Raw genomic sequence first — 25,282 nt, forward strand, 5'->3', positions numbered from 1 at the left:
TACAGGGTATAATTAACATTAAATTAATTTGAAATACAAAAGAAAAGCTGATTTATACCTTTGAAAATTGGTCAAGTTTTTTCCCTGCTCTCTTTGTTTATTATAATATTTGATCCTGTTTAACATCGCACTGTTAGGAAGGATCTACAGCAGGGGTGCACAATTCCGGTCCTGGAGGGCCGGTGTCCCTCCTGGCTTTAGTTCCAACTGTGTTCTAAATTACTTAATTAGACCAATAATTGGTAATAATTGGTCCAATTAAGTAATTTAGGGCAAGGTTGGACCGGAATTGCATACCCCTGATCTACAGGAATCGCCAGGTATCTCCAATAGAACTTGGGGAAGTAACTGCGGAGAACGTTGTTGTCATCATTTGTAATTGATTTCCACCTAATTTGGTCATTTGTATTCCTCAGAGAAATTGTGTATTTTGTAGGCGTGGTTATAAAGAGAGGTCCTTTCCTATCTTTGTGTCATGCATGGTGGGAAATCAGGTCACATTGTAATCCACTGTGGTGGATGTCAGGACTGTGGGCCTATTTAATAGCATTTTCGTTCAAGGAAGCTTATCCTTGCAGGAAATGATCCAGAGTGCTACATTGCTGTGGTCCTTTTGGGGAAAATACAGTGTGCATGGGTAGAAAGCAGTGCTCGAAGAAGGCATGTCTAGTCATCTGTAAAAGACATAAGATTTGAATATATTCCTCATTGTATCGGCTGCTGATGGTCACCAAATTGAACCTTTCTTTTTATTTAGATTTTCTACCCAAATTTGATGACACTTTCAACATTTTACTACACAGTTTTAAAAACTATCTGAAATATTACCACAGTAGGTTTGAGTTAAGACCATGGTTAGTGGAAAAAGAACCTTATTGTTTGTTGTATATAAATTATTACCAAATATAGCAGAAATCAATGTCTGTTGCTTCAGGAGTTCCCCCTTTTTCATATCAAATCCCAATGCCAAAACTTTATGGTTTATGACAGCAAGTCTATATACTCGTAATGTCCTCAACAGAAAGTTATTGACCAGCAAGTACATTAAGCTCCCTCTGCATAACTTAAATCAAGCCTCATGTAATTCCACCAATTCGGCATGATCTTTTTAATTGCATTCATTAATTGTGTGGTTTCAGGAAATGCTGTCTCCTCAATCTCACTCCCCTCTGTTTCAATATGAGTAGCATCCATAGAACCAGGAATTATGATCAAGTAATGCCCTCAGCAGGGTAGTTAAGCACCCCACAGTGAAGCCTGAGATTTTTTTTTTTCAAATATACAGTATTTATCTCACAATTGCAAGGGGTTTGTTTTAGTAGCTGTCACAAAATGATTAGATAATAGCCATGTCAGAAGCACTGTTTTGTGCCTTCAGTTTCACTTTTTTTATTACCTGAAAAAGAGACTTTTGTATTGTCTTTACATATTTTTTTGCCAGATTCTATTAGAAGGTAGGAACAATACTAATTATTTCATTGTATACATGGTATTATGTATCAAAAACACCTTTATATATATATATATATATATATATATATATATATATATATATATATATATATATATATAGTGTGTGTGTGTGTGTGTGCGTATCAGTGGCGTGCAGTGGGTTTCCCAGTAGGTCATGCAGTGAGACTGTATGACTGTAACATTAGATAGAGGTCAGCACTTGTACCCGAAAACTGGGTACCCATCTGGTTTTAAATTACCCGACACGACCCGATACCAGTAAGTAAGTATATCTATTTAATGCCTATATTTGTCACATTTTGTGTCATAATCAAAGTGTGATTTTCTGTTGGAAAAATGAAGGTTCTAAATGATTTAATATGCAAATTTACCAGAATGTTGGTTGTTCTAGATAAGTGGATCACAATATTGTTCAGTGGCATGTTGAATTGGTCAATTGTGCATTACTGTAAGCTCATTAATGATTATTTTGTTAATGGAGAATGTGTATGCATAAATAAATATATTCTTCGACGTTGATGTTTTTTGTTAAGGGAACATTTGTATGCAGAAATACATACTGCTCTGGAAAAAATAAGAGACCACTGCAAAATTATCAGTTTCTCTGGTTTTACTATTTATAGGTATGTGTTTGGGTAAAATGAACATTTTTGTTTTATTCTATAAACTACTGACAACATTTCTCCCAAATTCCAAATAAAAATATTGTCATTTAGAGCATTTATTTGCAGAAAATGACAACTGGTCAAAATAACAAAAAAAGATGCAGTGTTGTCAGACCTTGAATAATGCAAAGAAAATAAGTTCATATTCATTTTTAAACAACACAATACTAATGTTTTAACTTAGGAAGAGTTCAGAAATCAATATTTGGTGGAATAACCCTGATTTTCAAGCACAGCTTTCATGCGTCTTGGCATGCTCTCCACCAGTCTTTCACATTGATGTTGGGTGACTTTATGCCACTCCTGGCGCAAAAATTCAAGCAGCTCGGCTTTGTTTGATGGCTTGTGACCATCCATCTTCCTCTTGATCACATTCCAGAGGTTTTCAGTGGGGTTCAGGTCTGGAGATTGGGCTGGCCATGACAGGGTCTTGATCTGGTGGTCCTCCATCCACACCTTGATTGACCTGGCTGTGTGGCATGGAGCATTGTCCTGCTGGAAAAACCAGTCCTCAGAGTTGGGTAACATTGTCAGAGCAGAAGGTTTTCTTCCAGGACAACCGTGTACATGGCTTGATTCATGCGTCCTTCACAAAGACAAATCTGCCCGATTCCAGCCTTGCTGAAGCACCCCCAGATGAGTCCAATTTTCAGCTTTGCCCAACACCTGGTCGTCTAATGGTTAGACGGAGACCTGGAGAGGCCTACAAGCCACAATGTCTCGCACCCACTGTGAAATGTGGTGGAGGATCGGTGATGATCTGGGGGTGCTTCAGCAAGGCTGGAATCGGGCAGCTTTGGCATGAATCAAGCCAAGTACAAGGTTGTCCTGGAAGAAAACTTGCTTCCTTCTGCTCTGACAATGTTCCCCAACTCTGAGGATTGGTTTTTCCAGCAGGACAATGCTCCATGCCACACAGCCAGGTCAATCAAGGTGTGGATGGAGGACCACCAGATCAAGACCCTGTCATGGCCAGCCCAATCTCCAGACCTGAACCCCACTGAAAACCTCTGGAATGTGATCAAGAGGAAGATGGATGGTCACAAGCCATCAAACAAAGCCGAGCTGCTTGAATTTTTGCGCCAGGAGTGGCATAAAGTCACCCAACATCAATGTGAAAGACTGGTGGAGAGCATGCCAAGACGCATGAAAGCTGTGCTTGAAAATCAGGGTTATTCCACCAGATATTGATTTCTGAACTCTTCCTAAGTTAAAACATTAGTATTGTGTTGTTTAAAAATGAATATGAACTTATTTTCTTTGCATTATTCAAGGTCTGACAACACTGCATCTTTTTTTGTTATTTTGACCAGTTGTCATTTTCTGCAAATAAATGCTCTAAATGACAACATTTTTATTCGGAATTTGGGAGAAATGTTGTCAGTAGTTTATAGAATAAAACAAAAATGTTCATTTTACCCAAACACATACCTATAAATAGTAAAACCAGAGAAACTGATAATTTTGCAGTGGTCTCTTAATTTTTTCCAGAGCTGTATATTCTTCGACAAAATAATGATGATTTTGTTAATTTGACAGTTTATAAGCAGAAATAAATATATTCTTCAACGGTATACCTGCATTTACCAATACACTTCGTTAAATCCTAATATTAACCCGTAAATGTCTCAAAAGCACTCCATTTCCATTTGCTTCTCATTTGTTTCCTTGAACAAGTACAGTACTTTTTGGAATTGAACACTGTAGTAATGGACTTAACTTTGTTAGCGGTCATTGCCTGAAGAGCACTTAATCTTGTAAACAGCATTGTGCATTATACTGATAGGAAGGTTCCTTATATCATTGACGCGCATAAATAAAAACAATATTTTATGCAAGTGAATTTAATAAATAGTAATAACGTAAATTAAGTCAATATTAAAGAATCTTAAGTATAATTTTCTTTTTGATAATTCAGGAACGGTGAATTAAACTGGGTAGATACTGAACTGCAAAAAATGTATTTTTAAGCAAAAGGTGTTTCAATGTGGTATGCTTTTTATTGTATTTTTCATAGGTGCATTTTTCTGGTTTGCTTTCTGCTTGAGGTCAACTTTTTTGTTTTGTCAATATGATTTTTACAATGACCTGACTTGCAAAAATAGGGTTTCCTTATTACCCTAGCAAGTTATAAAAATGATCTAAGCTCAGAGAGGTTACACAAAACCCTCTACAGCTGTATTACAAGAATCACGTTGCTGCTGCATCTGCTGCTGATGCTTGTCCATGCATTTCCTTAACCGTCTCTTTCAGATATTGTGGACATCAAGCCTGCCAACATGGAGGAGCTGACGGAGGTGATCACAGCTGCTGAGTTCCACCCCGACCACTGTAACCTCTTTGTTTACAGCAGCAGTAAAGGGACACTCCGGCTATGTGACATGAGGGCCTCAGCGCTGTGTGACCAGCACTCCAAACGTAAGTGACAGCACAGGGTTCTGGCTGTTTGAAAACATATCTGGTTTTAATGATTTACCATTACGTTTTTCAGTATTATAATAAATTGCACAACACGCTGGAACCCCATAAGGTGTATCTGATAAACTGGCCGCTTCAGACAACAATAAATGGAAGATCCCCAGATAGGCAAATGACATGTGTTGCCTGAAGGTGTAATAGGTCCTTGTAGTCATTGATTAAACTCCATTTTTCAGAACTGTGAGTTGGAAAATAGCCATTTAATGTTGCATTACTGCAGTGCACTGGATAAAGAAGGTCATGCAGAGCTGCTGCAAGAAGATGCACACTCTCAACACACAGTATGACTCTGTGTTGTAAAGGGACAAATGTGCATTGTAGCACTGAATGTCTCACTAACAACAACCAGAGTGTGTTTGAGGCAACACATTAAACTTCATTGCTGTACTAAACTATATATATATATATATATATATATATATATATATATATATATATATATATATATATATATATATACACAGTACTGTGCAAAAGTTTTAGGCAGGTGTGAAAAAATGCTGTAAAGTAAGAATGCTTTCAAAAATAGACATGTTAATAGTTTATATTTATCAATTAACAAAATGCAAAGTCAGTGAACAGAAGAAAAATCTACATCAAATCAATATTTGGTGTGACCACCCTTTGCCTCCAAAACAGCATCAATTCTTCTAGGTACACTTGCACACAGTTTTTGAAGGAACTCGGCAGGTAGGATGGCCCAGTTCTTCTGTGGATTTAGGCAGCCTCAGTTGCTTCTCTCTCTTCAGTAATCCCAGACAGACTCGATGATGTTGAGATCAGGGCTCTGTGGGGGCCATACCATCACTTCCAGGACTCCTTGTTCTTCTTTACGCTGAAGATAGTTCTTAATGACTTTCGCTGTATGTTTGGGGTCGTTGTCATGCTGCAGAATAAATTTGGGGCCAATCAGATGCCTCCCTGATGATATTGCATGATGGATAAGTATCTGCCTGTACTTCTCAGCATTGAGGAGACCATTAATTCTGACCAAATCCCCAAATCCATTTGCAGAAATGCAGCCCCAAACTTGCAAGGAACCTCCACCATGCTTCACTGTTGCCTGCAGACACTCATTCGTGTACCGCTCTCCAGCCCTTCGGCGAACAAACTGCCTTCTGCTAAAGCCAAATATTTCAAATTTTGACTCATCAGTCCAGAGCACCTGCTGCCATTTTTCTGCACCCCAGTTCCTGTGTTTTCGTGCATAGTTGAGTCGCTTGGCCTTGTTTCCACGTCGGAGGTATGGCTTTTTGGCCGCAAGTCTTCCATGAAGGCCACTTCTGACCAGACTTCTCCGGACAGTAGATGGGTGTACCAGGGTCCCACTGTTTTCTGCCAATTCTGAGCTGATGGCACTGCTGGACATCTTCCGATTGCGAAGGGAAGTAAGCATGATGTGTCTTTCATCTGCTGCAGTAAGTTTCCTTGGCCGACCACTGCGTCTGCGGTCCTCAACGTTGCCCGTTTCTTTGTGCTGCTTCAAAAGAGCTTGGACAGCACATCTGGAAACCCCTGTCTGCCTTGAAATTTCTGCCTGAGAGAGACCTTGCTGATGCAGTATAACTACCTTGTGTCTTGTTGCTGTGCTCAGTCTTGCCATGGTGTATGACTTTTGACAGTAAACTGTCTTCAGCAACCTCACCTTGTTAGCTGAGTTTGGCTGTTCCTCACCCAGTTTTATTCCTCCTACACAGCTATTTCTGTTTCAGTTAATGATTGTGTTTCAACCTACATATTGAATTGATGATCATTAGCACCTGTTTGGTATAATTGTTTAATCATACACCTGACTATATGCCTACAAAATCCCTGACTTTGTGCAAGTGTACCTAGAAGAATTGATGCTGTTTTGAAGGCAAAGGGTGGTCACACCAAATATGGATTTGATTGAGATTTTTCTTGTGTTCACTCACTTTGCATTTAGTTAATTGATAAATATAATCTATTAAGATGTCTTTTTGAAAGCATTCTTACTTTACAGCATTTTTTTCACACCTGCCTAAAGCTTTTGCACAGTACTGTGTGTATATATATATATATATATATATATATATATATATATATATATATATATAATTTTAAGGCAATCATATGTTTCTGTAGGGTTTCTATGTGAAGATTGCATAGGGACATAGCGACTTAGTTAAGGCAGACCACAAAGATGGAAATGGGAGATCAACTATACCTGACCCAAATGTACTCAAGAGAAGGCACTGACAATTAGATTAATTTAAGGCCTCTAAGGGGATGCATTAAAAGAATAAGTGAGAATTCAAAATGATCTGCAACATAATTTTAAAATATTAATTATCCTTCTTATCCATTTACCATTGATGACTTTTATAGCTAATGGTCTCACCTGTATAGCAAACAATGTAAATAGCACACTTTCGATCTAACTCCAAAACCAAATTCTTTTAAACGTTGGGCTTTGCAATCACCATGGTCCTGTCATTAGCATTCTGTGTTAAAAGCAAAAAAATAAATACATAACTGGGAGTCCCCATGCTTTCAAATATTGTTATAGGATAATGCCAAGATTCATACATACAAAAAAATCCAATGAAAAAGTTGTAAAAGTTTTACAGAAAAGATTTTGGGTCATTGAGTAATTTACTCTGCAATTTAGACACTATGTAAGTAACTACATAGAGTCTACATAGAGTCATTCATAAATTTAAAGTACTGTACATACTTTAATGCTAACTTATTAACTACAGTCTTGTAATGTTACTTTGAACTACTGTACAAATACTTGGGCTTCCAATAAAAACTTCCCTTTCCTTATTTTCCACCTGAAAACTAATCCAACAGTGTCTTTTTTGCAGCCATTTAGTCCTGCCTTTAATAATATTATAGTCTGGGAAGCTGCTACTCTCGATGCAGTTATCTACTGCATACACGAGTCTCCTCCCTCTAGCACTAGGCTGTTACAGTCTTCACATATATATCTATATATATATATATATATATATATATATATATATATATATATATATATATATATATATATATATATATATATAAAGTTTGGCTGATAGGTAAATAGGTAGGTTAGGTTGAGGGGGCTAAAACGGTGCAGAGATCAAGAATCCAATCGCTTATTCAACAGTCATAAACATGCATTGCAAGTGAGTGGATTCAACTGTCTGTTTATGTACTTATATATTTACTTTTTTATTGAAAACCTGGACTTTATTGGTCACGTCTTTCTCATAATCCCAAGTCAGGCTACAATTAGCTGGCCTGGCATTTCTAATATCCATTCTCAAGCTACTGCATCCAGTATATTCACAATTGGCCATTGAGACTTCGGGAACCAATGAATTACAAGAAGCTTGATAACATGCAAACTCAAGCAGTGCAGCAAAATTGCTGTGTCTGTTAGTTGCATTATATCATGTGTAATTTATACCTATAGAAAATCGGCACATCTTTGATGCTATTTTATATGTTTCAATTGCGAAAAATAGCAAAACAGTGTTTCCCCTGTAGTGAACCACCTTTTGAAAGTAGAATAATTTAAACTGAACACTGTATTAAATCCACCTGTTCTGTGGTTTCTGCTTCACTGTTTGATCTGGGGCTCTTTACACACTGGGGTCTCTAGCCTTCTGGTTACATTTCAGAGGATGATGATGGATTAGTGTGGAGTGTTGAGTGGTAATTGTGCTCCTGGTTAAAGATCTTCATTTGATTAATATCTTGTTAGGTTTTGATGTACAGTACTACCAGGATGACCCTGTCTTTACTATATTTGGTCTGCTATTGGTAATTCCTTGATACCCGGGTATATACAGTAGCTCGTATAATATTCTAAGCCATTGCAGCTGTAATCCCCAGTGCAAGGGAGCCTTGTTTTCAGTCCCATCAGACAGCGTGACCTCTGTCACTGTACCCCCTGTGTGTCCTACACACACCGAGCTGTAAGACTGGGTACACTCATACAGGAGACGGGGTAACTTGGCTTATCTGAAGCCCCTTTTTACCTTTCATTTTGCAATATAATGCCAATATTTTCACAGTATTTATTGCTTAACACATATTTTCCCCTTCTTAAGATTTCAAAGTGCAGGGGCTGTATGCAGCTCAATCTGTGAAGCCCAGCCCACTCTGTAATTATGTCTAGAAGTGGCCATGGATTGCTGGCTCTGCTGTGAAACTGAATTGGGAAGAAGAGAAAACGTAAAACACAAAACAAAACAAAAACTGCCAAATGTGCAAACCAAACAAAAAGCTTACTGTCAAATTACTGCCATGTATTGTATCTTTTGACCATATTATGAAAATGAGTGAATAGTAGTCCATTCCATATATCTTGGTTTTACAACTGACTGCCAAATCTGCAAATAGAATTGGCAGCAGAGTAGGGGATTCATTATTTAGTATTGACATGTGAACTTTTCTTTGATTTAGTAAGATTGATGCTTGTCTAGTTTTGCTTGGGTCTGAAATCAGCCTGAGCCAGAAATAAGGCTAGTTCTAAGACGAGATGAGGGACAACTGGTTTGCCTTCTCAGTGTGCACCCTTGGGACCTCTGTAACTCAATTAGACCAGGGCAAATTAGAGTCTGTCATGCCTGATCATGGGTCTAGACTGATAAGCCATTTCCAAAGCAGATCAGTCTGTGAAGATGCTGGGGTTAATTAGGTTTGTCCCCCAATCAATTCTTGTCCAGATCTTATCAAGTCCCAGTAGGGAAATCCAGTCTTTCCCAATTAACCCATTTTCCTTATCATTTAAACTGTTTTACATCTGAGCAATGGAAGTCCTTTTCTGGTGACATGCATGGTTGGGCCTTGACCTTTCATTCTCTGTAGATTTCCTTTTTCTATAATCCACCACTAAACCGTAAAACACTTCAAAAACCAATGACAGGAGATCCCTATAGGACTTGCTAATTTACAATTGACTTTTTCTCATGTTGGGGGTATTGTCATCTTTCCATTGGAAAGGTTTATGTTTCGTTGTCAGCTTTGACCATTCACTGCCCTTTAAGACAAAATCCATTCTGTCTTTCAAGACCTGCCTAATCCTTCCTTTTAAATGTCTCGGAACCTGAGGAAATTGATTTTTAATTTGTTGCACACGGGCTGGAGACGAGTACAATAAGTTAGCCAGTGGCATTATAGAGTGCAGCAGACTGTACAGGAGATGTCATTGCCAGCTGTAAACATTGGGTACTGGAAGAATAACACTGGGGTATATTTGACGCCATTATTGATAATAATAATAATAATAATAATAATACCTACATATTTTTTTTCTGATTGTATATGTTAAAGTTACATTCAAAGTATGAATGATGTTCCCTTCCCTTTCTCATATGGACTAGTTCTGAGTACATGTAGTATCCAAAAAAAATGTTAACCATATGACCTAGAAAAGATACTTAACTGAAAAAAATGACAGTACGGTTAAGAAGTAAATCAATCCTTGCATATCCCAAGTGCACATTCTGGCAGTTATTTGAAAGAGCACTATCTGTTTCCAAGGCTTTCTGCTAGTAGTATTTTCTGTTATATAAACATGGGATGCATTGCAGTGTCACATCACATGCCTACCTTAATCTGTCCCTTTGTAATACCACTGTTTGCACATGGGAATGATGAATTACTGTACATGTCTGATTTTACATATTGGATTTTCTTTATCAAATTGATTACGGAAATGGTTCCAACGCTCATGTATTTGTCAACTGCTGTATGTCAAGTGGAACCCATGATCCTGAAAGACCTGTATAAATACCTTTGATTTCCTGTATATTAAAATAAATCAATCCTGAAATTAAAAGAAGACTAAAATGAAAATGAGACCCCTCATGACTAGCATTGTTTCTGCTATACAGTTACAGTACACCACACAGTTCCGCTGTGAGTTCGAATGAAAGACTTCCGAGGATAGGATTGCTGAAAAAGGCGAAGGCATTTCAGCCTGCATCTGGGTAGAAAGAGTGCAAGTGTAGCATTTTCATCAAGGGCACTTTCAATGTTAAATCTGTTGAAATAAACAACTCGTGTCATCTCAGCGCAAGGCTGTTCAACAATGTTAAAAAAAATAATAATAAAACTTATAGTTCTACCCAGTAGATCTCGGGGAGTAAAGAAACAACACAGGTAGATAGTGATTGACTTCCCCAGTGATATTGAGGTTACAGCATTTATTTGATGAAGTACCATGCAGCTTTTATTCCACTATTAAGTAACTCATGTCTGATTTAAGTTTTTTATCAAAAGTAATTTAAAATCGATAGTTTAGATTCATACATCTTGTGCAGCTGCAATTGCGAACTAACAAACCTGGCGGTGGCTACCTGGTTTGATTTAAGACGACAACCCCTTTTCAGAAAAATGTAATGAAAATACATAGAAGACACTCCATGAACCAAAGCGCCTATAAGCCCTTGAATCAGTGAAATAATTTGAAGCATTGACTTGGAATGGAGTGTCCACAAATAAATAAATAAATAAATCATAACCAACATTTCCCAGTCTAAGCATTGTGTTTTGATTGTAAATCTGATTCTGACACACTCTGGTAACACATACATTATACACTGTTGTGTTCATATATGCTGTCAATTATTTTGTCACAAAGACTGATTTGATGGTCAATGTTTTTTAACTGGTTTAAAGTCCAGAGTAGTTAAATGTGAAGGACAATTGAACATCAGCTTGACATGCAGTTAGGTTTTTTATTTATTTATTTATTTTTTGTAATTAAGCATTGTTTAATAAACTGCCATAAACATTTATGTAGCATGTTGTATTATATACTTTAAATAAAATAAAAAAAACAAAAGTTAAAGCATTCTATTTCTAAAACACATCGAGACCTGTTGGTATTGCTTTCAACCCATATTTGTACAGCACAAAAGGCTGGCATTAGCCACGAAGACAAGGTTATCAGATCATCCATATTCAGGCTTAAATTATCCACATTGTTTTTTAATAGCAATCTCGGTCAAGTGCAGGTCAAACCCTAAAGGGCAGAACAGCATCTGCGTTTGTGCTGTAACAGATGTCAGTGTCTGGCCTTGCCATGGAATTAGTTGTGACGCACAGTTAATCTGGGAGCAGGGTGAAAAACAGTGATGAAGGGTGTGCTCGGGGAGGTCTCTCAAAGTCCTCATGAAATATTTGAAGGAAACTGAAATAATTTTCTAGCACAGTATCTGTCTTCATGTATTCTGCTTTTAAAGTGGCACATGTAAATATTGGTGTGTATTGGCAAATACTGTACCTTGTTATTTCAAATTTACATTTGTAGCATAATATTTGACGTCAGTCTTCCTAGTGCAGAGATAGTTCATTTTTTATTTAAGCTTACTATAATGTAACTTTTCAATGAGGATTTTGTTTAGCCATCACTGTAGGGATTGTAAATCTCCAAAGAGAGGTGTTATAGTATCAAAGGGCCCTTGTTTGTTTGTAGTACATGTTGTAGAAACACTCCACTATTATAATGCGTGTATGTGTAGCTTAGTAAGTGGATAAGTATACTGAGAAATGTATGTACTATGTTTCATGACATGACAAGTCTCTAATGTCTCCATCTGAGTCTTGTTTTTTTTTCTACCTGCAGAATGGAAAGCTCAAATTGCAGTAGTTAAATTAGCCATCACAGTGTACTGAGAGGTAACAGAATAATTCCCTGTGAATCATTCATCTGGCTTAACAAACAGCAAGTAGGCATCACAGGAAGGAGAATACAAACTAAATGTTTATGGAAGCAAAAATAAAATGGTCAATAATGGAAGGTTGGCTAAATGGAATTGTGCTTGTGTGATGAAACTGCATGTCAAATGGGTCACTCGCCTTTCATTCATTCAGGTCATCAAAAAGAAACGGCTCTGGGGACTGCCAGTAGCAAATAGCTTTGTGCACCCTAATTTGGCTTTGATTAAACATAATTGTCTGTCGTTTTGTGGTATGAAGATTTTCCCAAATCAAATGAAATCCATGGTACACGCTGGAATAATTACTGTGGTGAGGAGCTGTCCGTGCTGATGCATTTTCTTTTTTTGATACCCAGTTGACACACATCATAGTTTCGGCAGCTCTTGTTATGTAAATACATATTACACAAGAAGATAATTTAGCCCTGCATTTTCAAACCATACTGGATGAATTAGTTCATCTGTATTGAGATCACACCCAGATGCAAACACCAGCTGAATTTGTGCTGTAACCGTAAGAGGGGGAATGTTTGTGTCTCTTTCTTTGGAACAGTTTTCATAAAACATAATACTTTCAGAAACAGAGGTGTCCAACAAAGGGAACTGTGTAGTGAATATCCAATGTTTAAAATATTAATAATAATAATGTACATGTATTTTTTCCCTTCTTTTGCAGTGTTTGAAGAGCCTGAAGATCCTAGTAATCGCTCCTTCTTCTCTGAAATCATCTCCTCGATCTCCGATGTCAAGTTTAGCCACAGTGGACGCTACCTGTTAACAAGAGATTACCTCACAGCCAACGTCTGGGACCTGAATATGGAGAACAAGCCCATTGAAACGTATCAGGTAACCTTTCTGTTTGTGAGGAGAGGGGAAGTCAAGGCAAGACTGGCAAAATAAAAATATATATATATCTCCGATAAGTCTTTGGTAGGTGTCAAAGTAGGCAGTCGATTGGCAGGTGCGTACATATCCACAAATTGCTTGTGTTTCCTAAGAAAAGGTCTCTTAATGATTGCACTAAGCTTCCTATGTCCTGCAATTTAAACACCCTGTAGACTTGTCATGTAGAGTCAATACATTTTAGGTTACCATTTCACGGTTTGCTAAAATCATGTCCATATGTTGGAAGGGGGAGGATTTTCTATTCAGGGATACCAACATATTTACTAGGAGGCTGTGTGGTCCAGTGGTTAAAGAAAAGGGCTTGTTGACCCTGAGCAAGTCACTTAACCTCCTTGTGCTCCGTCTTTCGGGTGAGACGTAGTTGTAAGTGACTCTGCAGCTGATGCATAGTTCACACACCCTAGTCTCTGTAAGTCGCCTTGGATAAAGGCGTCTGCTAAATAAACAAATAGTAATAATAATAATACTAAATAGTAGGGTTTAACTATAGAGAATTCACCAATTTGATGAATTCAAGTTTAGGCCATTTGTACAGTAAATTGTATTAGGGTCCTAATTCACTGTTTTTAGTGGGGTTTTTTTTTTGTGTAAGACAGAACGCAATGTACAAACTGAACTTGCTATGTGTATGTGTATATCAGTATACAATGCATTATGCTGAGGGCACACTTGCTGCAGTCAACACAGTGAGCATCAACCAGAATGTGGTTAATCACTATGTGCTATTTTTAGTTTCAATGTTGAAAAACACCTTTGCATGCAGACTGAGCAGAACTGCATTGCAGCAGAGGAGCACAAGATAGACTGATTTTTCTACTGTTCATTTTGTATTGATGTAAAATATTCTTGCATGCTGCCAGATAGACAGCAGCTTGATGTTTGCTGTTGAGACTGAGGCTGCAAAAGTTATTGTGACAAAAGTGTGGGTTCTGTCATTACTACTGTCTCTCAATCTTCGATAATCCCTTTCGTCCAGTTTTTCCATTGCATTCTGTCTTGGTTCACAGGTCAAATTAAACTGGTGGTCTCAACTTAGTCCCCCAATGGATATTCCTCCACATTAAAATACCACATTGAGAGAGGTAAACTAGTAGACAGGAGGACACGATTGTGGTGCCCACTACCCAATGTCATTGTTCCTCATCTTTTATGAAACACCACATGTTTGGACAATGACATTACATTGTGATAGTTTTATGATGTCTTTGCCTTTAACCACATTAAGGCCTGATGGTAAAAGCTGGAGGTTATACAGCTTCTGGTGGTAATAACTGAGAACTAAAAGCCAGTTCCAGGTTTGACAAGGTTTCCTGTGGACTTCTTTGGGCACATGGTAACATGGTTATTACCAAACTGTAAAATCAGAAACACACAGTTGATTTGGCTGAGCTACTAAATTGTTTCTTTCCAAAAAATAAATAATTAATAACAAAGTAACTGAGATTATATTTTGTTTAGGTAATGGATAATGAGTTGCAGGATATCAATGCAGACATTAGGGTTAATGTGTTTTTAATATAGAGAAATCTTAATTATAACCATTGCTTTGCAGTGTACTACTGGTTTCTATTAAAAAAGGTTTTAACTCATTAGTTTTGAAAGATTTTTTTAAGTCTGTTTTTTTATGAAGAAACTAGTCTGGGCTACTGATGGTTTCAACAACAACAGTATAGAACAGTTTCATAAACATCAAACTTTATTAATAAAAACAGACTTTAAAAAATAAACGTAAATAACTCATGAGTTAAAGCTTATGTGATTCGAGCCTCCTGTGTGTGTTTTCAGCACCTCCACAGTTAACTCAAGTGGAACAATGTTGTAGCAACCTGTTCTATTTTTAATAGGTTTGTGAACATGTTGAAAGTGCGGACGCATGCTGTTGCTGTTTAGAACTCCTTGAGTCTGACAACATTTAAAATCGATTCCTTGTTGTTACATGCATACGCTTTCTCAATTAATTAAAACCCAATTACTATTCTGTACGATCAATAAAAAAAGAAGTCTACTGACTATGGGGTATATAATATTGCTCATGTAAGCTGCATGTCTATACAGTACTTGCATAATTATACATTCTGCACTTTAGAAACGTGCCTGCAAATGAAACATTCATGGGGAATCCCTCATAGTGGACCACTTTATGAATGCTATGGATACAATTAGTATAGCAGAGCCCTGCTGTACAAGAAGCCACTAATCCTGTAGATACAACTATCCGTTATGGGCAACTGTAAATCCAATCACATTCCATATTCATTCTGTAATCAGTTCATTGCAATCCAAACTGATTTCCAGTAGTGGAGATATATATGTAATTTCAGTTATACAGCAGCTATAACGTATACCCACCTCCTGCTGGAAGTAGTGGCAGATGTTTCCATTTGCCTGAGTAAAATTGTGCCCAGCAGGTTTTGGAAGGTTTCGGAAAGATTAAATGGACACTAAATTATTTTGGTACAAATTGAACATGAATGTTGGACACTGCAGTTTTTAATGGAGGTGGTCAAATGGTAAACTAGTAGAATCTACCATGCTTTATCACACATTGTAAACTGCTGAGGACCCAAGCCTGTCAAAGAACATGTTTTGCATACTGTGTTCCAAGACATACCACAGGGAAACCCAGTTCATGACGTCCGCCATACCAGATTTAGTTTTTACCTAGCTTTATTCTCAATATTGTTATGGTTCATGTTACTTGCTTTATAAAAACATACCTGAGTGCCTCTCGGAATTCCATTAAACTGAAAAATCAGTTCTAAACGTGGACATCACTATCGGCACTTACTGGCATCCACTCATCAATCCTTTCCTCTTTTCAATGAAAATGAAAATGGACCCAAAAAAAGATTGTGAAGGTCATTGAACAGAAAACAAAAATATCGGCTTTCAGCCTCAGTCCGTTCACCATTCTAGAACAGTGCTGTTGTATAATTTACTGCACCTGGATTTTGGCATATTCATCCGAGAGTTATACCACTTACAGTACACTGCACTTTGCTTTAGCCATTTTTCCCATGTCATTATGAGTTATACTATATTTGGATGTGATTTAGCATCATTTCTACTGTGCTAGTTTACAATTTACCAATGGCTTTCACTGTTAAATAATGCCGTACATATTTACGGCTCCTGCTATACATACTAATCTAACTCTTAACAAAAAATGCACTAAAGGCAGCTCTGGATTTGATATGAGACTTTTGTCCAGCAATTGCAAATAAACATCTTTACACCATCCAGGCATACCAGATATTTTAACATTTATGTACTACCCGTACCATTGGGACATTAATAGAGCAAATAAAGATTTCTAAAACAAAAGCTTACCAGTGTTACAGCTAATATTAATAAAATGCTGTGATAATCATTATACACACGGTATTAATCAAAATTTATATATATATTTTTTTTCATTGCTGAGTGCACGTTGGTGCACAGGCAGCTGCAAGTCAGCTGTTTTCAGCAATGGGGATTGTGACAGCCTTCTGTTCTGCACAAGTAAAAAAGGCTCTTGGTGCTTGAAGGTTACAGGGCACGGCTGGATCGTGTTCTCAATGCTTTAAAGAGATACAAAGGTCTCCCCTACCACTACGTGTATGTCTGTCAGTCTGTCATTAGGGAAATTATGCAAACAGCCTTGAAAAAGCTGTGCTCAACTAATATAAAACATAGTGTATATGATGCTCCTTGCATCGTAATAAAATGGATGTACAATATAAAAACAGTCTATAAGTTGAGATATCTGTATTACGGAACAGATAATAAGTATGCTGGACTAATGGATGGAATAAGAAATCTAGTACTGGTGCTATAGAATAGTCTTTTGTAATTTAATTTATTTCAATTGTGTTATACCAATATACATCCTATTTGCAAGGAAGTCCCAATGACAAATATACTAAATAAAAAGGAGTGCAGCTTTTTTATTAAGCAACACTGTTATGATTTTGGAAATCAGTCTTTGCCACTGTTTCAGATGCCAACTTCGTATTTTCTGTGTTACGGAAACACCTTGGGCCAAATCTAATGACCCCCTTCACTTTGACCCTTGACCTAAGGTGGCTGCAAACATGTCCCACAAATCTAAATTGTGACAGATCCAAGAGATAAATCATATACAGTACCACAACTGTCTAACCGTTGATAGATATGTCCGTTTTTGTTATATTCCAGTGCTCAAAACTGTGTAACAACCTGTAAAGTATATTAACATGAAGACATGAATCTTTTCTAGGTTCATGATTACCTCCGGAGCAAGCTTTGTTCCCTGTATGAGAATGACTGCATCTTTGACAAGTTTGAATGTGCTTGGAATGGTACAGATAGGTAAGTAAAATGGTCATTAAAAAGAATAGTAGTTGATGATAAGCAAATCAGTTGCATGGCATTGTATACTTATTGACACATCAGTTAACACTGTGACATTAGCAAAAACTTCTTCTGGGTGACTGACAAAGTTAAACAGACCAAGTTAATGCCTGCTGCAGAGAATAGTACATTTTGATTCTTATAGTCAATCAATCAATCAATCTTTATTTTATATAGCGCCTTACATAGTGGACCACCATCACAAAGTGCTACAAGATGCAGTAACGACAAGAAAAGATACATTAAGCTCTAAAAACGTAATACTGGGAAATTCATAATATTGCTTCTGTTTGGGGAGGGAAAACACAAACAAATTCAAATTTTGTATATATAAGTAGGACATTTTGTGTACAATTAGCTTCAAATAATGTTCATGTACAGTCCAATATCTTGAACATCTGTAGTTTTACTGGAGTTTGAAGATACTGAGATTACAGCATATTAATACACCCCCTTCCTCAATAGAATGAACCCTACTTTTATACTGAACATTTCCCTCTTTCTCTGTCTCGTAATGGTCTCTCAAGTGGGACCAAATTCTGTGCCAATTTGTGCAAACTGTAAATATAAGAATGGTATGAATAAACTACCACCCCCTTTTTTTTTTTTTTAAGCATTTTAGCAGCTGTGAAGCAGCCCTTTTCACATCCTGGCTAAATGAGAAGAGTGCAGGAAACATTGTTCATCAAGCTTCACTGATAAACGATACTAAACAACATTATTATTATTATTATTATTTATTTCTTAGCAGACGCCCTTATCCAGGGCGACTTACAATTGTTACAAGTTATCACATTATTTTTACATACAATTACCCATTTATACAGTTGGATTTTTTACTGGAGCAATCTAGGTAAAGTACCTTGCTCAAGGGTACAACAGCAGTGTCCCCCACTGGGGATTGAACCCACAACCCTCCGGTCAAGAGTCCAGAGCCCTAACCACTACTCCACACTGCTACCCTAACATGAACATCCCAATGTCCCTTTAAACCCACAGATTCCAGTATCCAATTACTGTGATTCCACTTTGTAACACAGAGTCATTCTTGCCATAAAGGGACAGCAGATGTGTGGAGTGTGCTTTGAGAATGATGTGAAGGCCAGGGGGGGTTTCTATTACAGATCTGCAATAGCACAATGTTTTCGGTCACCATCTAGAGAACAAATCTAATCATGAATCATGAAATATCTCCATGTTGCAGTGTATGTGACAAGGCTATTGAGATCTGGTAGTGTGTGTCGTTCAGGAGGATATACATTTTTTCAATTTGTAATCTTTTTACGATATAGATGCATTCATATTTTATTACCCATGCGAAAGCAAAGCAGTAGTTGGCTTTGACAAGAAACAATGATTACTTATTTAATGATTTTACATCTGCAAGACACCCTACCATAAATAGAATGTAATTCTTACAGAAAATGAAATAAGTATAAGCTACTATACATTGAAGCATTACTATTTATTTTTTTATTTTTTAGAAAACCTAAAAAAACAGAAGAGCATTAAATATATTATTAACTTTAAAACATTAAAGGGTGATATACAGATGAACCCGTTTTATATCACCTCGCTTAATATCATATCCTGTTTATTATAACGATTTTTCAAAAATCTTGCACCATAGGTTCTTTGAGAAATTACCTCTCTCAATATCATCTCACAAACCCGGTTATTGTCATGTTTTGTGCAGCCTGTCAAGTGCTGTGTGGGCAGTCTTAACGGGATACAGTTAAATCACAACACCGTCACAAGCATTTTTTTCTTTAACATAGCCTTATACAAATGCACACAAAAAAAACCCAAGTGCAACGCCTAATTGATAGCTCTCATCAGTTGACAATTGATGCCTTTTTTAGATAATGACACAAAAACGTATTTGTCCTGTAGTGAACTATATGCATGTGTTTAAATGTAAAGAATGACTAAATGTACAGTATTAAACACTGCTCTTTAATTCACTCTTAGTTTTCATTATTTTTTTTCTCGCACTCGTAATTACATGGAACATATTGCCCTATCCAATATTGTTACATGTATCTATTGTAAACTTGAGCATTACAGAGTAAAAGATGCAGCATAACCCAGCCACGGTTGCATTTGAAATGAATAGCAATTTAATATATATAAAAAGTATTTTAAAATGAATGAAAAAGCTAGGAAGGCATGGGGCTGAGATTATCTTTGGAAAAGATATGCAGAAACTAGTTTCCAGCATGACCCTGCTGTGCTCTTAGTACAGACAGCAGTAAGAGAGGCTCCTTATTAAATAAGTATATGCACTCTCAGACTGGAGTGTGATTTGATGCCAAGACACACTAATCAAGCTAGGATAAACCCAATCTGAGAAGGAACACCTCATGTCACAGTGTACTTTGGGTAGATTTATAATCTGCACACAGATAGGGATGTGTTTTTAGCAGATGGTAGTGCCGTAGGTGGTAAACTGGAATAGACTGAGTCTTTTTGGTTACCGTTGGTGCCTTTGTATTTCTCAGTCATGGTTACCACCAGCTAGACTGGTATGATTCAGTCAACGCTTGTCCAAGTCGAAATTAAACATTGAGTTAGAAAGTTAATGTGTGACCAATATCATCTAAACTACTTGTGATGCCATTATTCAGATTTTATTCTGAATGCAACCTGCACTGCCTTGAGGGCCCATATGTACTCATATAGTGTATACCACACTTGTACATGTATAGATATTGATATTAATATAAGGACAAGCAAGTTATTGAGAGCATCTGAATCGCATAGCTGGGATTTAGGTCTGGGTAATCTGTATCTGTACCTGTAACCAATCCTGTTTCAAGTCTACTGCTAACATATGCCCCCCACAGAGCAGTATAGTTGTATATATGTATCTTAGCCCCTAGTCATTTAATAGCTTTCTGAGCATTTCCATTCAATAGAGCAGAATTGTGTTTTAATGATGCTAGCATTTTATATGTTACTACTGTACTACACTTGGTAAGCTATTCTATGCGTTTATAACATTTAGGATTTTACAAACTTCTATGAAATCCCCTCTTCCTCGTCTTTAGGCTGAAGAGATACAAGTCTTTAAGCCTGTCCACATAGCTCATACCATTAAGTCCTAGGATTAGCCTGGCTGCCCTTGTCTGTGACTTGTCAGTGCCTTGTCAAGTGCATCAGAACTAGACACAGTATGGAACCTGGTAATGAAACCTTTAGCTCCAGTGCAGCATTTAAGTAATTACAAAGCACAGTTGTCATGGCTGCAAGGTACTCCTTGGAATACACATTCATTAGTAGGCCTGTGACAGAGGGACGCTTCAAAACTATTGCTCCCCTTATAACCCAGCGGACAACAGTGAAAACACCCTTCAGTTAATTCTAGAAAAAAACCCACTACAATCCAGCCCTGTACAATAGGTTTGGACAGCAGTAAAATAAAGTATGTTCATATTGGACTCTTATAGACCCTAGTCCTTTTAAAAATTCTAAAAAAAATAGTGCCATCAAAATGATTCAGTTCCTTTTCATAATTTCTAAAATCACCTGCTATCTGAATGGAGCTTGTGTTATTGAATAATAATGAACTGTAGAGTTGTTTGATTAAAAAGGGATTTTCTGACCTTCTGGAGTCGTCTTCTTTCCTTAATGTGTAAAGCCTGGCCATGGTTAAAAATCACAAACAAGCCTTCTGTAATAACTGAGGCCTAGTTCATTCCACTGGTGAAAGAGAAATGCTGCCACTAATTAGTGTTTTTGTTCGACCTGCAGTTAGTTGGAATGTACTACCATAAATTAGCTTGCATACTGTGCCCTAGAGCCAAATGCATTGATAAATAGTGAATATGTGAAATGACACAGTGTTATTAAAAATAATTACTTCTCATAACCTGTCTGAGCAGGCTCTAGTTTAAATCTTTATTCACTTCTCAATCGTCCAAAATATTCATAGTGAGCATAAATCATTAAGATCACTCTCATCAGCCTAAATTAGTCCCCCAAAGGGCTGCACTAGACTTCTTTAATCTATTAATATTTGCCAGGATTAAGCAAGCAAGATCCCAAAGCAGTGCTCCACAGAGGAAATTAATGCAGTATCTATGGCAATAAAAGCTTGGGCTAAAGATGCTGGCACATTGGGGGAGTTGGGCAGGGGAGGCTGAGATAACGAATTCCATAACTTAAAATAGCTTCTCTTCTTTTGTGTTTTTTTTAGTTAATAGCAAACAAGACCTTTTGAATCATATTTGCAGGCTGTGTAGAGTCAGAATTCAGTTTTCTAGATTATTAGCTGGTAATGTTGTATGAATATTATTAGACGCAAATGCATTCAGACCTTGAAAGATTGAGTAGTGATTTCTAGCTACTGTATACTGTGTGAAGCTATTTGTAAGTAATCTCTGTACTGTAGATTCCCTGAGCGTTCTTATGTATTTTTAAATCCTCTGCCTCTCTTTCTCTCTCTCTCTCTCTCTCTCTCTCTCTCTCTCAGCATTCTGTCAAATATATTTTTGATTCTGTTGTTCGAGTAGCAATCCCAATTTAAGAAGTTAAGAAGCCGCTCTTCAGTTATAGATGTGCTAGATCAATGAAAGTGTCTTTTTATGTGAGCAAGTGCTCGCAGCATCTATTGAACTACTGTGAATCGGGTTTTGTTTTACATTGCTGGCAATACAGCCTAGGGGTTCACTAGATGAAAATGTAACTTAAAGCTAATTAACTATTTATGCCTAATGGAATGGAATGACACTCTGAGACAGGAATTACCTTGGCCTGACAGGACATTCATTTGAACTATGCTTCAGTGTTCCAACACACACCACCAGGACACCCGGTACAAATCCATCAGTCTTATGTTTGGTCTCTATGTCTGAATGAATCTTTGGAGATTTGAACTCATTCTGCATTTTTAAAAAACCTGTTCACTTGTTTTTATTCCCCTCCCTGCAGTGTAATTATGACGGGCGCCTACAACAACTTCTTCAGGATGTTTGACCGCAACACGAAGCGAGATGTGACCCTGGAGGCTTCCCGGGAGAGCAGCAAGCCCAGAGCTGTGCTGAAGCCCCGGCGCGTCTGCACTGGAGGAAAGCGCAGGAAGGACGATATTAGCGTGGACAGCTTAGACTTTACCAAGAAGATCTTGCATACAGCCTGGCACCCGGCAGAGAACATAATTGCCATCGCAGCGACAAACAATCTGTATATATTTCAAGATAAAGTCAATTCGGAGATGCACTAGGTATCTGAATGAGTGGATCATGTTCAGAATCTCCCCTCCCCCCAGTCTCTCTCTCTTTCTCTCTCTGGCTCTCTCTCTCTCTCTCTCTGGCTCTCTCTTACTCTCTCTGGCTCTCTGGCTCTCTCTGGCTCTCTCTTTCTCTCTCTCTCTCCCTCTCTCCTGTCGTGCTTGAGTTTTTCGAGCACTGTACTGTATCTGCCGATAACTTTTCTTGAGGGTGTATTCGTTGTGCTGGAGTTGTGGATTGTGGTTCATCGCTAGTGTGTATTACTGTTGGTAGTTATGGGCTTCTTTAAGCCACCAGGGTTGTGCTAACCTTTTGCCTAAAACAAAAATACAGTTGATGATGATAATAATAAAATAATACAAATTAGTGCATCTTTTTCATATTTGTGGTTACTGTGTTAAAGTCCTATTCACAGATCTTTTTTTCCCTTTGTTTTTATTGTTTAAGTGTAAGTTCTTAGTGTATTTTTCTATCAAATAGCAAGGGCCCATATTTTATAACACTTTGCATCAAATAAACTTGTCTAGGGCAATTACTCTGGTGTGAATGAATTACTCCTATTAGAACACTGACTCTTGCTGTTCTGTTCGTACCATAGTACAATATTCTGTATTGTAAACAATGAAGCAAAATTTAACAAAAACATGGCAAGGCACGAGAAACAGAAATGTAATATGAAAATTTCTTCAAGGTACTGTACTTAGTACACAGTCACAAACAGAAAGCAATTTCAGGTTCAAGTACTGTGAATATTTGAATTGAGAATCAAAAAAGCATATGACCTTAATTTCAAAATAGTTGCATCACCCACAATTGCTCCTTAATGCAGTTTGTTAAGTTGTCTCTACATCCTTATGTACAGTATGTATGAAACACAATCTGCACTTACTGATAATGTTTTGAAATGGGGGGGTGGGGACAAACCATAAATTCACTATTTTGCTGTTCATTTACCTGTGTACTATATACTTTTATATGATGTTAACTGAACAAGGTTCTGTCTAGTCTCTTTATGTATCTGGGTGTAAAATGTGATTAAATATGGCCCTGTTCGTACTGTTACTTTTGAAATAAACAGTGGATTTTGGTGAGAGTGGAGCAAGATAAAAGGCACACAGAGGGATATTCCAGTCACTTTTTCTGAGGCCTACTGACACCCTTCGAAGCACATCTAGATTAACCATGGAGAGAACTAACATCCTATCTTTAGTAATACTACTGTATTCATATTTGTAGCTCAATCTTTAGAATTCTCGTTTTGTATGCCAGTGCTCAATAGCTGCAAAATTAACAAAGTCCCAAGCTCAGAATGTTATTTTTGAACTTGCATATTCCAGCTTCTATTATGGCATACAGTACCATCTGTTTCATAAAACTCTAAGACGTATTCTAAAAATGTACTAAAACTGAGGTTTCTTTTGGTACTTGAAATCTGTTCCAGAATCCTTTAGGACAATTACCATGGGGGCTTTTTTTATGATATCATTTCAATGTTGTGAAGTGTCTGCAAAATCATACAGGAAGAAGACTGTGGGAAGTCTTATATGCAGGAGGAACACATTTTAGCGTAGGTGCTGTTTGGGTGGCTGTAGGGATTAAGTTACAAATCTGAATGTATGTCTTAGTAAAAAAAAACCTTCTTTTTTAAATGTATGCTAAATTAAGTTTTTAAGCAGGAAGTAATGACACTTCAACAGTACAATATTGCAGTCTTTTAACACGCAGCCTTCACAAAAGCTTTTAATTAAGGCAAGATCAGTGGTTGTATTTTTTAAAGGTTGAAACATAATATTAAGACAGCTAGCCATCCCACTTTGCAACAAGGACATTTGCAATACGAGGCTGCCTGATAGATCTGTTTTTAGACTTTTGGCTGCCTTTCTTTGAATCATAAGACTATGTTGCACAATAGCCTGCAGAGTACGCACTCAGCACAGACTACCATTAACCCTTGATATACTTTTTGTGTTTCGAAGCACAAAAGCATGTTTACCATTGTTCAGTATTACTGTGTACATTTGTAATGCCTAAAAATGTTTTAACGAGAAAAAAGGGAATGAGAAATGTTTATTAACACTGTACTAAAAAATAAATAAATAAATAAATACAAATGGGTGAATGGAACTATTTATATGTATATATTGTTTATTCTCTCTCAGTAACCTAATGAGATTTTTTTTTTTTTTTTTTTGTAACAAATATAAATGAAAAATGTTTTAGGAATGTGGTAAGTTGTACATTCAGTAAGACAGTAAATCATACTGAAATCATTCACCTGCATCCATGTCATTTTTAAATATTTTGCCAATGAACTTCAATTTAAAAACTGATCTCCCTCAAGATGACTTAAGGTTCAGAGCCCCGGTATATGCCATACACAATAAGCTATAAAATGATTTCATAATCTGCCCATGGGAATCATCGATGCTATTAGGGTTAACCAAAATAACATTACAATGCACTTCTGCTTTACTTA

General features: G+C 37.1%; 1 protein-coding gene across 2 annotated transcripts in view; it reads left to right on the plus strand.

Annotated features, from left to right (window-relative positions):
- Window positions 1-24,996, plus strand: part of LOC117409476 (serine/threonine-protein phosphatase 2A 55 kDa regulatory subunit B gamma isoform-like) — a 107,080-nt gene extending 82,084 nt beyond the window's left edge. For both annotated transcript variants that reach the window (XM_034015588.3, XM_034015589.3), the window contains 4 exons: window positions 4,392-4,556; window positions 12,975-13,144; window positions 17,442-17,533; window positions 22,508-24,996. In XM_034015588.3, the coding sequence (XP_033871479.1) occupies window positions 4,392-4,556; window positions 12,975-13,144; window positions 17,442-17,533; window positions 22,508-22,799 (719 nt within the window). In that variant the 3' untranslated portion in view covers window positions 22,800-24,996. The remainder of the gene's footprint in view (window positions 1-4,391; window positions 4,557-12,974; window positions 13,145-17,441; window positions 17,534-22,507) is intronic.
- The last annotated feature ends 286 nt before the right edge of the window (window positions 24,997-25,282 follow it).

The sequence above is a fragment of the Acipenser ruthenus genome, chromosome 2, assembly GCF_902713425.1.
Source record: "Acipenser ruthenus chromosome 2, fAciRut3.2 maternal haplotype, whole genome shotgun sequence".
Lineage (NCBI taxonomy): Eukaryota > Metazoa > Chordata > Actinopteri > Acipenseriformes > Acipenseridae > Acipenser > Acipenser ruthenus.